At 44.6% G+C, this 15,900-nt stretch overlaps 1 protein-coding gene and 1 long non-coding RNA gene across 2 annotated transcripts in view; one reads left to right on the top strand and one right to left on the bottom strand.

Moving 5' to 3' along the window:
- fgf11a (fibroblast growth factor 11a) overlaps positions 1-11,581 on the bottom strand; it is a 32,675-nt gene extending 21,094 nt beyond the window's left edge. The window contains exon 1 of the mRNA XM_088292422.1: positions 10,589-11,581. Within this exon, the coding sequence (XP_088148548.1) occupies positions 10,589-10,781 (193 nt within the window). The 5' untranslated portion in view covers positions 10,782-11,581. The remainder of the gene's footprint in view (positions 1-10,588) is intronic.
- LOC148339099 (uncharacterized) overlaps positions 1-13,312 on the top strand; it is a 57,523-nt gene extending 44,211 nt beyond the window's left edge. The window contains exon 4 of the long non-coding RNA XR_015842770.1: positions 12,883-13,312. This is a non-coding gene — a long non-coding RNA (uncharacterized LOC148339099). The remainder of the gene's footprint in view (positions 1-12,882) is intronic.
- Positions 13,313-15,900: the final 2,588 nt, after the last annotated feature.

Raw genomic sequence — 15,900 nt, 5'->3', positions numbered from 1 at the left:
TGATATGGTGCATTTCACCACTCTCAATGTCGCTTTTCAGAAAATAAATGAGCGCCTGAGAATAGGGCAGCTCAGGACACGTGAAAAAGTAACATAGTTATTAGTTACTTTACTAAACAATGTAAATTGTTTCTAAATATATTACCAAATATATATTGAAATTAATTTTGTCCCCCATGAAGTCGCACAGCCTCTTTTGGTTTGAATGTGCTGCGATCCATGATTTGTTTTAATTTGATGGACTGGTAGCATTTTCTGAAGCTAGATAACACTTTGTCAACAGCACAGGGTGTGCAGTGGACCTTAATATTTTCTTTAGGTGACACTGCAACTCAAAACAGTAACTACATTTCCAGCGCAAAAATCTCTCATCTTTTTTACATGGTCGCAACGTGACATGGCGCCTCCGATGGGAAATACGCGCGTCATGGGAAAACTTTGATTGAATAATTTGTGATTCCTACGCAAATGCTGTCAAATGTCACCCACTGCTGCGCCCGTGAGGCAGTTAGCAGAACTGTCACCACATAACAAATCGTGCCGCTTGTCATCATTGTTAATTGCAGTACTGCCATTGACGGACGGCTAAAGACGTCAAAGATCTATTTTCTTTTTCTTGGCTGGTGGTGAATGAGTGAACTAATGGTGATCTTGCAAAGTAACTGTAGTTACATTACTTATCTGAGAAAAGTAACTCATCAGATTAAAATAGTCTTAACTGAAAAAAAAAAGAAAAACATTTATTCGAGTAACGCGTTACTAGCCTCGCTGCTCAAACGTCTCACTCTGCATCTCATGCGCGCACTTGTCACAACTCCAGTCCTGCACGCACAGTCGGGATCGATGTCCCCCCCCCCGCCCCCCGGCGGTGTGCCAGCAAACTCTTCCCGACTGTAACCCGCTCGCGGCACGCAAACCTCGCTCAGCCGCGTGCTCCCGTCCCCCGTTCCGTCCGTCCTTGCCACACACTTACACGGTATTCCCCGCCTTCCCTCGCTGACATTAATCTTACATGTGTGCTTCCGCAGGAAACCACAACATGACCCTGAGGGTGTGTGTGCATGCGTGTGCACGTCTGTGTGTGTGTGTGTGTGGAGGCAGTTAATATTTGATGCCGCTGTGTCTCAAGCCTGAGTGTTCCACTCACATTGAGATGTAGCAGTAACATCACTTCTTACATAATATTGGACAGAAGTGTAAAGTGAAGTACAAATACTTAAACGTACTCATGTCAAAGCACTCTCGGCACCTTTTTTTTTTCCGTCTCTGCAGATGACGACAAATTATATTGTTAGAATGAATTTTTCAATAAAGGTGAGTCCAGTTTCTGGAAGATCGCAGTGCAAGTTAATTAAAAATAAAATTTGAAGTGCCTCGTTATCAAAATGAGTATTGTTCTCGAGTGACAATAAAAAAATAATTTTGGCATTTCAGATTTTGGACTTTTTCACGCTTACGAAATAAAGTGCACTTCCAAGATCTCACCTTAAGAGGGCGCCAACGCCAATGATTGTCATGTCACATAGCATTTTATGTATATTTTGGGCCGTGTTGCCGCTCCCTCCCTCCCGTTATGCTGTCCTGTGCCGGGGACGCAGGACAGCATAAACCAGAAACCGCACATATCTATCGTGACTTTTCGTTGAAGTGGAATTCCGACTTCGCTTGAGTCTCCCTTTCTTTGCCCAAGTGAGCTTTTCTGCTCTCTCCACGCCTCCCTGAATGTTTACCTCCCTCCTCCCTTGGCCTGCTAACTCCCGGTGTCTCCCTATCGCCGCCATCTCGTCCTCACGATGGCTTTTAGCTCCCGCTTCCTCTTCGCTATCGGCCCATCTCGCCAAGACGGATCTCCTTTCCTTCCCACCTTGGACGCCTCTGTTGCTACGTCTCTCTCTGTGGGTGAGGTCAGCGCTGCCGAGAATATCATTCCTGAGCTCCTGGAGTCAAAACTTCAGCTTTTTTGTTGTTTTCTTTCTTCCAAAAAATGACGATCGCCGTCTCGCATCGGGTCAGTTTGGCTACCCTAGCGTCTGATGCGTGACTGTTTTAGTGACGGCAGTACGTCGGAGACGGCAATAATCATAAGGAGGACTTAGAACGCTTATTCCCGATCAAGAGATGTCCTCTTTTTTCCCACCTGCTACTGGGGCATACCATTACAAGGGGGGGGGGGCAATACCGCAAACACCAATTTTGCGTACATACATGTTCACGGAGAAGAAGAAAGAATTTGAAGGAGACTAATAGGAAGAAGTAGGCGAATAAGACCATAATTAGTCCAAAATAAGGTAAGCAGAGTTGAATTGTAAAGGAGCTCGCTAATGATGTTAAAATAAACCGGTGCCGTTAGCATCCCTCCCACGGCGGTGTCATGGATGGACGCTTTTTAATTTTTTTTTTCTTTTATGCATAAGGCCAGAGGGTCGAGGCCGGAACGGTGCAAAGATCTTGGCCGGGGACTGACCGGAAGAAAAGGGTCAAGTGCCCAGCTCTGCTTAACATCAAGAACTGAGTTTATGTCGTCGTATTTTATGCCAAGTTCAAAGTCAAATTAAATTAAATTTGCCCATGGGTGAACACGCTTGTTTACCCGGAAGATGACCCGGAAGTACATAAATGCACATAAAAAAAAAATGTAAAAAAAGATAGAGCATGTGTGGGCAAACTACGGCCCGTGGGCCACATGCGGCCCGTTAAACATTTAAATCCGGCCCACCTAACTTGAAAAAAATTAAATGAATAAACCTTGTTAATGTTTCATTTTCTAAATGCTGTGGCGTGTCAAAGACAGACATTTTGTTGTAATACTTTTGTTCATTATCATTTAAAATTAAATATATTTTTTTTCTCCGATGAGGTGAGGTTACCAAAACACTCCATCCATCTGCTCCTGGTCTGGCCCCTCTATCAAATTTCAGAACCCATTGTGGCCCACCAATCAAAAAGTTTGCCCACCCCTGCCTTAGAGTCTCCGTAAAACCGCCCTGCCCACAATCAAACATAAAAAAAAAAAACGGAATTTGCTGAGTTTCACAATGACAATTTAATGCTTTCCCATCCGGTCTGCCTGGGCATGCTCATACGCACATCATGTGAAACGCACTCCACATGAATATATATGTTAATATTTCCATTTATGCGTGCTCCGTGAATCAAAGGGCGGTGTGTAGATGTGAGCTGTTTTATTTTCTAGCCGCCCACGTGACCTTTGCTGAATGTCAGCACCCGGGCGCTGGCTGGCGGGTGGGCGGGCTGGTCGGCCCGTCGCGTCCCACTTCAAAACGGCCAATAAAGCCGAAACGCTTGGAAAAATAACGATGATCCATTTCAGGGAAGGGCTGTCCTTCATGACCCAATGTTCCCGAGGGGCCTCGCAGCAGCTCCCTCTCTCCCTCTCTCTCTCTCTTTGCCCTTTTGGAGCAGCCGCAATTCTCCCCATCTGCCATGAAAATGCTTTTCTGGTTTAAGAAAAAAAGGATGTCAGTGGTGAGATTGTGATGTCATCGCATGGTTGGATTTTGAAAAATGTTTGCAAGAGCGCAAAGTTAAGCCAACGCAGATCTTAATGACCATCAAAGGGGGAGCATCTTGGTCCCCCGTCCTCTTTCCCATCGCCGGTCTAATTGCATGATGGATAATTTAATGGCGGAGGCCCCAGTTTTGGAAGAAGTTCTGCCGCCTTCTCTCGCTGTCATCGGCACGCAAACCAACTTTTGAGCGAGAGCGTTGCAGATCTTTTTCTGTGTGTGTGTGCGTGTGTGTCTGCACCATCAGACGGCTGCCACAGTCTGTCAAGTGAAGGACGTGTCACGCACCTGTGCGCTCGCCCACCACGGCGCACAACTTGGCCTCACGAGAATTTTGGGAGTTTAGAGAGAATACTACACTCCAAATTGGTCAGCAAGTTTCATGGCAAAAAAAATTGTGGTGACGTTTTGCGTGAGTTGGAGTTTGGATTGCGAAAAAAAAATCGAGAGAAAAATGTTTCTAATGTGTTTTTATTATAAGGAAAATGGAATTAACTCATTCACTACCAGCCGAGTAAAAAAAAAAAAAAAGGATCTTTGACGTCTTTAGCCGTCAATGGCAGTAAATGAATTAATATATATAATTGTGAAATATTACATTGAATGAAAAGAATGGATGAGTTTGTACGTTATGATTGAATGCTTCATTTCAACACATTGTACTGCTCCTTCTGGAGTGCCTGTTTTGGCCACTGGGGGCAGTGTAATACACTTAATTTCTGTCATGCAGACTCAAATGAAGAAAAGTTACCAATGCAATCATGTGCTATAAAATGCCTAGTTTTTTGTGGAGGATAAAGAATATATGCATTTACGTATTTTATTGTCTGCCTGCATGTTTTGTACAACCAAATCGTTTAAAGTGCATTGGGCAGTGAGACCTGTCAAGATTGCTTTTTTTTTTTTAGCTCTCTGTGTGTTCTGAATTATCACCTACTGCAGATAGGTCTGGAAGCCAACGATAAATATTAATTGTGCAGCGTTTTACTCAATTTAGTTTAAAATGCACTTCCATGCATTTGTCCATTCCTGACTCAACTAATCGACCAAGGTCCCGATTCCACATTGATACACATTTAAAACGCGTACATGCCTACATGTGTGCCTCCATTATTCAGCGTAATGCATGTATTCACTCGGCAGCCGCGCTTTAAGTGCAGAGATGCATGTGTGCATGTTTAAATGTTCCGCAGGGAAGGAAGACAACTGGAAGGAAAGTCATCAAAGTGGAAGGCTGATTAGGAAAAGCAGGACAGCAATAGGTTGAAGAATGGCTTTTCGTCCATTTTGTTTTTTTTTTTTTTTTTTGGGTAGTGTAATCAATCACCTTTTAAAATGCTGTGATCCATTCGGGTATCACTCAGACAGCGCCGGCTGTCAGCGAATCCGACAGCACCCTTGGGTGCCACAGACTTGCGTGATCAAAGTAAATGAACACGCACACACGCGGGGAGGCACGCGTACACGCATTCCCGCTCAGGAGAATTATTCTGGCGAGATAATGAGTGACAGGGCAGCACGTGTGTGTTTGTGTGAGCGTTAAATACTCAGCCAAGTGGATCGAGATGACGTGTGACTGAATAACTTGGACAGTGTCGGGCTGGTCAGGGACAAAGTCACGCTCATGGACCACCCGGTGCGTGTTGACGTGCGCGCGTCTCCAAAGTGGCATCGCTATGTGACCCACGTCTCGCTCGCTTCTGCACGCAAACCACGCGGCAAATTGATTGCATATAAAATGCTAATGCGGGCTTTACTATCCTGAGCTGGACCTCTCGGCATTGTTTCATCGGGACAGTGATGCCGAGGGGGAGGGGGGGGGGGGGTCGCGTGGCATGCGAAGTGCGGCAATCCAACTAAAACAAAAGGCGCAAATGGGGTGATATTGCTAACTCAGTGCTGTGCTTGAAAAAGTCTCAGAGTCAATGCTGGGTTATTTCTACCCAGCACATTGGGTTGAGGATTTGACCCAACACATTAAATCAAGATTTTGATCTCAAAAATTATTTTTTTTTTGGGCCGCTTGAGGTCGCCATCATTCATGTTCTACTCTTGTTGCCTGGCCTGTTGACTGTCTTCAGAGTCAGTGAACGATAGCTTCGAGCAGGTTGATAATAGATTTGGATTTTTCTTTTCCTTTTCTTTTTTCCTTTTGTGTTGACTTTGTATTTTTTTTTTAAATTTATTAGCTAGTTACTTTTTGGTTTTTTTTGTAAATGCTTCAGTTGGTATATTTTTAATTCATTTTAGTTTTAATTTTAGTTTTTATATATGATGAGTATTTTCTGAGTAAAAAAAATGTCTCAAAATAGTGTTTGATAAAGTAAATTAAGCTACAATTCTCAAATGAGTGCTTCACCTTCCCTCTTCTGCAAGGCCGAACAGCATTATCGATATTTTATGGTATTAATTGACAAGAATAAAAGCAAAAGGCATTTTCACTATGAAGCTAGTTTTAGTTAAAAAAAAATGTCAAATCTAGTTTCAATATTTTAAAGGATTTTTATTTTTATTTTTTTTATACAATCATAGTTTTTGTTAACTATAATAAAAATAAAAAAATCTGCGATGCACTGGAACTGCAAAGACTAACCCGAAACTACGACTGTACCTAATTTATTGTCCTTTCTTGTTGTTCTTCTTGTGTGTTGTCTACTAGCGGTTTCAAACTAGCTTAATGGCACATTAGCGCCACCAACTGATAGGGTTCTTCCACTGCGAGGAAACCAATGTGAATTAACGCTGGCCGGACGTTGTGAAGTTTGCTGCCGCCACCTAGCTGTGGGGGTCTGAAGTGCACTCAGCCCTCTATAAGTTAAAGATCCCGGCACAAAAGTTTGTCTTTAAAGTAGCATAAATACTCGATCCGATAACGATGATTGATACGCTCCCCAGCCGCTATCCTCAAAACACTCTGCGGCAAAACAAACCATCAATCAATAAGCCCGAAGACGGTGGTGGGGGAGGCACCTTCATCATCACAAACGTTAAATATTCGCATCAACTGCAGCTTTTAACAGGGTGGCTGAGTTTGGTACACAATCGAAGGCAGCGGCCCTTTGCCTTTTTCCAGCCAGTCCCGTCTCGCGTCGTGTACGGAATATTGCGACACACTGCTTCTGTCTCCAGCAATCTTGTTTGGTTCTGATCCGTTCACACTGGGGCCGCTTCGCCACGATGATACACAGCAGCACAATGGCCGTGCAATCTACGGCGCAAAAATGAGATGATTTAGTGAGAAAACATGGCGGGGAGGGCGAAAGGCCCGCCCGTCGTCCTTGAGAAGAGAAGCTAATAAAGAGGGCCGCTTCGCTCCCCGGTGTGGTCCTGTCCAGCGGCAAGTAAACAGGCCCGCTTGAATTTGTGCCGCGTATTATCGACCCATCGGTGTGCGTTAACGACAGGAGATGATGAATCACGAAGCGGGCAGGGACCGAGCGACCCGGCCCGGTTCGGCTCGGATCGGAACTGGAGCTGCTATCCTCGAGGCTGCGTTTTGCACGGCGACTGCAGAGGAGGACAACGCAAGCTATTTCGGTTTGGCTTTGATATCCAATAGGCGGCTTAACGTCCTCATTAGATCGTATCGGACCCGCGCGCACACGCACGGGCGGGGCGACATTATCTCCCCTCTGCACCCGCTTCCGCAATTATCGTGGCATCCCATCATTTGTTTGTGTAAGCACATCAATCTGCTGATGTATTCGTTTGCGTGGATGACGGCAATGTGTGTTTGCCTTCGGGCTTCATTTGGGAGGCCGCGCAGGTCAAGTCGACCTTGGGATAAGACGAGCGGCCTCGCGGTTTGAGCGGTTGGATGTGGTTACTTGCGTAATGAGAGACGGTATGTGGGTCAGGCCGGGACACGCGGACACATGGCCCAACGCACACGCCATCCATCACTCACGAGGCACTGAATGTTAAGTTTAAGCTCGAGGTGGGCAACGTGCGGCCCACCCGGCACATAACGTTATGAAGAGGCCTCATTTGGCCAATTTGTCTTCAGATTGTCATCTCATGACATCATTGATTTCGAGTAAATGATAACATTTTAGTGCATTTTATTTCTTGTATTAAAGTATGGGTATGTATTTATAGAATAAAAATAATTTCAATTATCAAGTCATTAAAATAATTAGGTTCCCTTAATATTTAAAAAAAATATATATATAATATATTACTTTATCTGATGTCATTGATTTATTTTAAATGATAATAATAATGCTGATGGTGGTAATGATATAATAATAATAAAATATACGGGTAGAATACTGTTTTTATTTTATTCAATTATTGGAATTAAATCTTTAATAGAAAATTAAATTAAATGAATTAAAATGAGCTTGATGAAAAAAGTAATTAAATTAAGTTGAATTTAATCTAACAAATATTAATAATTAATTAATTTGTACTTGATGTTGTATTAATTTGTCATCAAAAATGCAATATATTTTAAGTAATATTGATGCAAAAAAATATGCGTAATTGTGTATATTGTTCTTTGATAAAGTTCGATTGTTTAGAAAATTAAATGAAAAATTTTATCTGAAAATATGTACACCAAACTTTTTTTTTAATCCCATATTGGATTATTTTTCAGATGGCAGTTTTATCATTTATATACGTCACATTCGCAGTTTCAATCCATTTTATTTATTTATTTATTTTTTCATCCATTATTTTAATTGGCCCAAAAATCTAACGTTTCCCCTCCCTTGTTTTCGGGGGAACACGTGCACGCTCTCACTCACACGTGCGCGCGCACCGACAACCCGAAACGGCCTTCAGTGAAACAACGGCTGGCCAAACTTTCCGTGGCGCCGACGCAGACGCAGACGGCGGCCTTGGCTGCGTGATGACCCCTCCTCACAGCTCAACCAAAATATTAGAAACAGCTGATGACACACACATTGTTCTCCGATGTCATCCGGCCGCTGTGAAGCCTTGGAAAACGAGGCTCAAGCGTGGTGTCAGGCAGCAGCGTCAAGCGGGTGGGAGGACACGCAAACGACGGGCGCAGGTCACCGCCGTGCCGCCCGCGTGCATGCTCGGCCTCCTTGAGAGAATGATGAAGATGCGCATTGCCATATGCGCTACTTAACAGTGAAACGGTCAACTTGATAATGGCTCTCTCACCTCAGCCTCTTCACTCGGGTCCCGCCATTACCATAATAAATCCATACGCGCGTGCAAAGCGCCGATAGCAACGTTCACCCGCAACAATGGCTCGATGTCACCGCTTTCCCGGCACCGCTGCGACCTGTCCCGCATATTTTACGACTGTAATCGCACGCTGCCGACGTGGCAGATGCTGCTTGCCGTTAGAGGTTGCCCACGTAATCATCGGTGTGAACTTTGCACATCAACGTGGTACTGAGTGAGTGTTGGACGACCGAGCTTCTCTCGAACGGTCCGTCTTGAAAATGGCCTCGCAAGGGTATCTGCAATTAAATCCACACTTTTCCCTCCTTCGGCTATTGTGGTTTAAAAAAGCAAGAAATATATTTTAGATTTTCAAACGGTCACCAGGTACGACTTTCGGGTGTGTTGATTCTTCATAGAGCTGCCTCCTCTCAAGTGAGTATCCAATCACAAGACGCGTTTGTCACCTTCAACTGGTATCATGAAATCTGCCTGGCAACACAAGCTAGCTGCATTCTGGTTGGATAAAAACTCCAACCTAAAAATACAACACAAAGATATAATATGATGTGAATAATACGATTATGATTTCTTGATTGTTGGGCCGGCAGAGAAGGCCTCGAAGGCCTTGCCCGCCCACCACTGAGGTTAACCCAAACTGATTAGTTGGTAAAGCAACCTAGCTCTCCGTATTCCTTTGAAATGCCTTTCCGCAATAACAATTCCTTTCCGAATGACTTTGTAACTCAAGCAGCCTGAAATAAAATTCAACCATCCTCTTCCCGTCCATTGCGTCACCTGAGATCTGATCGTAGTCTCGATTTCACCGATTCCTAGCGAACTCTTACTTTGCTTTCCGAACTGTCCAGAATGGAGTGGTGTGATTAGAGTTTGGGAATTTTAGTTCTTATTTCATTTTGAGTTTTGTTTTTTAAATTGTGTTAATTTAATTTATTTATTTTTTTCAAGAGCAGGCGAGCCATTCAATCCAACGCCACACATGAACACGTTTCTGGAAGTGACGTCGTTAGCTGTTTTTTTTTTTTATTGGCTGCTGCTTGATGATGTCACTTCTGTGCGACAAACATTAAGAGGACTACTGTCCTTGCCGTTAATATCGAAAGAAATGCTTTTAAAATCAACCCCAAATGCTCGTGTATTAGTTGCCTGAGAGGACAAGAGAGCACATTTTCACGTTGGTTTGGTAAACGCAAAAATGTATTTTTCGTTTTTCTAAATCATTTTTTTATTTTTTTTATTCCGTTAACAAAAATGTTTTTTCAAATTTTTGTTTTCGTTATTTCCTTAGTTTTCGTTTTACTAAAAATAACCAGATCTCCTCCGTGGCCACAAAGTCTTCATGTCTTTGGTTTTTCTTCACAACGGGACATAATGAATATTCAATTGACGCTGAAGAGGATGTTGAAGATGAGCAAAATGTGTCATTGATCTCATTGAGCAAAAGTGGCTAATTGTGTAATTAGCATGCTAACGCACGAGACAAGTACCGACGACGGGCAACTTGGTTCTAGGGGTGCAAAAGGTGGCACGCAAGGAGGACCCCGTGGTCACATGTTCCTCACCTCCATAGCAGAATTTTCAAGATATTGCTTAATTTTTTTTTTTTTGGGGGGGGGGGGGGGGGGGGCTGAACCAACCAGCATGCAGAGCAGACACAACACAAGTTGGGACAGTGGATTTGCAGACTAGACTGGAAATGATCCCATTCTGGCTTGTGCGCAGCCAATAGAAAGATGGGATGGAAGGATTCCCAGATTGGGATTAAGATTTGGACCGGAAATTACAGCATGGCTGTCCTCTGCACTCGGGATTAATCGGGATTCTGGCCTGAGACCATCACCATCCTGCTGTCAGAAACAGGCAGACATAGACCAGAGGAGGAGATCTTCAAAACTCACCTGGTCTTTTTTCCATTTTTCTCCCTCGACTGCCGCATAATCGGACCTTGGATATCAAAATGAGGATTTGTTTCTGGCAGAGCGACTTGTTGCTTTTCGGGCACGGCTTTCGCTTGCTGGCAATCTGGCGGTTGGTCTGGGGGTCCTTGACCTCTCGACGCTGCCGAATGAGGGAGCTGGCAAGGGCGGCCATCTTGCCAGCACAGGTCCTGCCGGCGGCCCGGTGGGACCCGGATGTTGGGGGGTACCGTGGGCCACCCCCCTGCCCGTTCACCCAGGGCGACGGAACAGCGCTACGGTTGTCTTGAGCGGATGAGCTGGACGGAAATGGACGAACGGCAAGAAGGGGTGTACCCTCAAAAAACACTCGACTGAAACGGAGGCGTGTTGAAGATCCCGATCTGGTGAGCCTTGAATCGTTTCGTTTGTGTTCTTCTCTTTGGACGGGTCATGTTCTTATCCAAACAATTGCATCAGTTCCACTCCGATCCGATCCGATCCCCCGTCTCCTTGAGCTCCGGCGAAGTTTGACTCCACCATTTGCCCGATTCGTGGAATCCTTCAATGGTCACCGTCAACCGTCCTCCTGCCGCCGTTCGACACGACGACGATGTAAGACCGAGAAGTGCACAAGCAGGTCTGACCTGAGGTATCAGCTCGAAAGGAGGAAGCTGCCTGACTTACTCCCTCTTTCCGAGTCCTTCATGCCGTCCTGCGTTCCTGAGCGGCCAAGTGAGGAGACGTGGGAGCGCTCCATCCGAGCATCCTTCCAGAAGGTGACATTCAAAGAGTGGGAGCGAGAGGACGGGCTTGGGGAAGACGAGCGTCTGATGCTATCTTAACCGCCCATGTCGGATCAAGCTCTCCAAGTCCCTCCGCCGAGTGCGAGCGGAGCGCCGTGTCCTTCAGCCACACTCGCTGCCTTGCAGCTGGCAGAACGAGGGATGAATGAGTGGAATGAGACACACACACAGAGCGAGTGAGAGAGGGGGGGGGTAGAGGGAGCAGAGGGAGGGGCTAGCTGGCAGGTATGCAGTGGATACAGTGGACTGGAAGTCTGATCTGCTTCTGGGTGGGTCTGGTTGATGGCCAGAGGAAAAGGTAGACTGACAGACGAAGCTTCCCTGTCTCTCTCTCTCTCTCTCTCTCACACAGTACTACACTTTTCTTTTGACTGTTTTCTTCCGAAGGCATTTGTCGGCACTCATCTGCATGCCAAAGCAACAGGTGAAGCAAGGCATGGTCGCTTGATTGACGTAGCACATTTCAGACGCAAGGCAACTCAATGCGCTACACAGAAACCAAAGTACAACATTTAAAAGCTGCAGCAAAGTACAAAATTTAAAGGGAGCTTACTAAAAAATAAATAAAAAAAATACATTGCACTGCGGCTGACTTCGCTTTTGTTGGCGGCTTATTCTACCGTATCTTCCGGACCACAAGGCGCATCTGTATATAAGCCGCAGCAACTCCTTTTGGGGAGCCCCCCCCCCCAAAAAAAACGATAAACAGGCCGCACCAGACTATAAGCGGCAGTTTGCTATGTTGAGAAAAATGAGTTGTTGACTGCATATACAGAACAATTTTCTACTGCGAATGCACATAATGGTCCATAAACAGTTAAAACAGTGCCTGTTGCCACGGTAACAAATTTGCTCATTAAAACAGAACAAACCCAAGAGAAAAAAAAAATTCAGATTTATTTAGCGTATTTTCTGAACTGTAGAGCGCCCCCTACTGGTGAAAGAAAAATCCACTGAAAAGCCACACCCTTGCATTAGCCGCATGCTTCAAAATCGAGGGAAAAAAATAGCGGCTTATATTACGATATATATTATAATCCGATATTTGTGACGCAGCATAACAGCTCACAGCTGCGTCACCATGTTTGCTTTGAACTCTTGGCTCCACTGATGGACCCGAGTCTGCCCGACTGGCTTTATATTCCATTCTGGGGGGCGTTGCTCAAAAACTCATCACAACAAAGGAGATTTCCGAAAAGGTCCATTTTTGAAAAAGACGTCCGTCATTTTATTTATTATTGGGGGGCATCATGATTCCCTCTCTTTACGTTTACTGAGAGTTTCTCAAAATGAGCGACGTTGAGAAAGTGGCAATGTGGTGAAAAAGTCCAAAAAAAACAAAATCCTGCATTCTGAAGAACTCCCATTTATACAAAAAAGCCCAATCTTGGTTAAGACGGGTTTTATTTTTTATTTTTTTGCATGCGTTTTATAGTGCTGCTACCACTTTGTCCGTGCTTGATCGATGATATTTTATTTCTATTTTCTTAGCTCACGCTTGCTCGGCCCTCTGGACACAAACAGCGACAGACGACGACCTTGAATTGGCGCCAGTCCAGGCCGGTTAGCGACGACACGCATGTTGTGTCAACGATTTGATTGCGTCATCCGCAGTGGAAATCCATCCAAACGCCGACGCGGGTGCAACGATAAACATTCGGCTGCAATGTCGTTCTGGACGCTCATCTGTGTCATTAGCGACGCGACTATTGACGCGTTCCGTGTTTTGGAAAAAATAAAAATAAAATAATCCAACGTCGCCAGCTCGTCCACCCTCCCAGTCTGATTTGCCGCTGTGTGCAGAAAGCGTCGTCGACACACACGTTGTCATCCGGAGAGTCCATTAAAACACTTCTCTGTCATTCGTCTCGCTGCGGAACAAGACAAGTACAAGCGTGCGGAAACGCTTCGCCGAGCCAAATGAATGTCGCAAAAATGATCATGAACAAGAATGTTGTCTTTGTCAAAGCGGAAAGTGTAGCGAGTTACGTAGGTAGCGCGCGTGTGTGTGCGCGTGTGTGCAGTGCCGTATTGACACGACATGAAGGGACATGCAAGAGGTCAACACAGATTTGTTGTGAGTTGAACAAAAGAAACAAGACGAGAAGCTTCTGACATCATGACCAGAGACGGGAACGTCCTGGTGAAGAGAGGACGACTTAAGAGGAAATGAAAGGAGGAGGAGGAGGAGGCGTGTTTCTTCGTTGGTTATTTCCAGTGGCAGTCTTGGGAGACCTTGTCACTTACATCAAGTTGACGCCGTCATTTTTGTTTCACTCGCTGTTGTTAATGAAAGTCACACTTGACAAAGATGGTAGAAAGGAAGGTGTCGCGTTCCATGCTTTATGTCGTCAGTTGAATTGTATTCTTCCTTAAAAAAATAAAAAATAAATAAATAAAAATGGGCTCTTTTGCAGTGGATCTCTGCACCGAGGGGTGGGGTTGGAGCGAGGCAGCTTAGCGCCAGCTCGCCGCCGATGGAGCGGCCCACTAAGTCGGCCAAAACGAGAGAGCCAGAGGGGGGGGGGGAGCCGGAGCAACGAGGTTGGCAGCCAGCAAGGACAAACCTGGAAAGAATGGGGCAGCTTCCACACTGGGGCTGTGGCGCCATATCGCAGTGAAACAAATTGAGATTAGCTTTCCGAGCCGCCGAGGAGAAAAGCGGGTTGTAGGAAGAAGTGCGCCCGGCAGATTGGAGCGGGAAAGTGCTTATTATTATTCAGAAGAGGAATCTTCTCCTTGGGGCTTGGTAGGGGGGTTGGCATTTTTTTATTTTTCAACACACAGCCAAACATTAACGACTTAACAATCATTTGAACATGCGACCGCACACTTAGTGGACCTTTTTAATTTAAATAATTTTTTACAATCCCAAATATTCTTCAAAAAATGCTTCCAAGCATCCAACATGCATTTTTGTAAAACAAAAGTTAAACTTGGAAAAATACTAAATATGAAAAAATGTTGAGGGGAAAATTTCAGTGACTCTGCGAATGCCAAACTGCAAATTTGCAGGGCTGGATTTTAAGCTGTAATACCACCAATCACCACTAGAAGGTAGTCATGTCTTAATTGCACTGACACTGACTTTCAGACTGCTCTATATTTTAAGTGAGTTGGCCTAAAAATTGTTTTGCGGATTTTAGATGGCTATGCATGACTAACATAGTACCTTATTAAAATTAACATTTCATTTTCCGACTGAGTTCTTGCGCTTAATGTTCGTGTCTTGTTCAATAGTTTTGTGCCATCCTTGAATTCACATTTTTATACAAGCAAGCCTGTCAGCGGTTCTTTTGCAATTTGCGTCAAACCTTTTTGTTGTTGGGTTAAGATAATGAATAGTTCCTAAATATATTAAGAGCATGTATTTGAAATAGATTTTTTGTCATGTATCTGCTTAGGAAGTGTGTGGTCCTATGTGCCCCCCCCCAGTTGCACAGATAAAAAAATTGTCCACATCCGCTAGCTCGGGAGCAGACTCTTCCACATGTCCTGTTTGACAGCTGATCCACCCTGTAAGGCCCACGAGGAAATGGAGCAACCGAGACTGACAAGCAGCTCAGCTCGACAGTCCAGTTTCGCAGCACAATGTAGTGATCGAATTCAACGTGTCAATATCTAACCTAGTTGTCGGTGTGGTCATCCATGTGCACCAAATCCTGTGACCGGCACCCAGAAGTCGTTATTGGTGATTTGATGGCAACCCACCCCCGGCCTCTTTGCTTTTAACACTCCAAGTTCCATTAAAGACATCTGGATTACTTTTACACATCTGGATAGGAAGTTCTGCTTGCATGGCAGCTTTAGAGTGCCTCGTTGTCATGCTGCGACGACCTGGTGGGTGGATTGTGTTATATGGTGCGGATATACTGCATTTTCCCGGCGCAAATATTGCACAGTTACCTTTCTGATTACGTGCTTTTATAAGTAACTAAGTTTGATAGTAAGTTACTTTATTAGTTACGCGAAAATGACAGCAGGTTTATTTTTTTATTTATTTAATTTTATTTGTTTTAAAAATAAAAACTGCCTTTTTGATGTAACATAAATAATTTGGTATTTTAAAAAAAATATCTTCTGGATTTCACTGAACATAATGGTCTACTACAGGGGTCTTCAATCCTGTCCTCGAGGTCCACTGTCTTGCTTGCATTTAATCTCACCCTGCTGCAACGCACCGGATTCAAATGATCAGATAATCAGCAAGGTCCGGAGAAGCTAGATGATGATCTTGATCACTCAAAGCAGGTGTGTTGCGGGAGGGAGAGATAAAGTTCAGGTAGAACAGAGGTCCTCGAGGACACGATTGAAGACCCTCGGTCTACTGTATATCTGGATTAGGTGTGCTGATCAATGACTTGCGCCTCATGTCACTCGGCCGACAGTGTAGTTGCAATTGTCTGCTATTGCTTTCTCTAAACCAGAGGTGATCAATCCTGTTCCTCAAGGGCCACTGTCCTGCGTGTATGTCATCTCACCCTGCTGCAACACATCTGATTTAAATGA

The sequence above is a fragment of the Idiotropiscis lumnitzeri genome, chromosome 4 (assembly GCF_059441095.1).
Source record: "Idiotropiscis lumnitzeri isolate Australia: NSW breed Sydney's pygmy pipehorse chromosome 4, RoL_Ilum_1.0, whole genome shotgun sequence".
Taxonomy (NCBI): domain Eukaryota; kingdom Metazoa; phylum Chordata; class Actinopteri; order Syngnathiformes; family Syngnathidae; genus Idiotropiscis; species Idiotropiscis lumnitzeri.
Note: the sequence above shows the minus strand (reverse complement) of the source record. Positions and strands in the feature narration are given on the sequence as shown.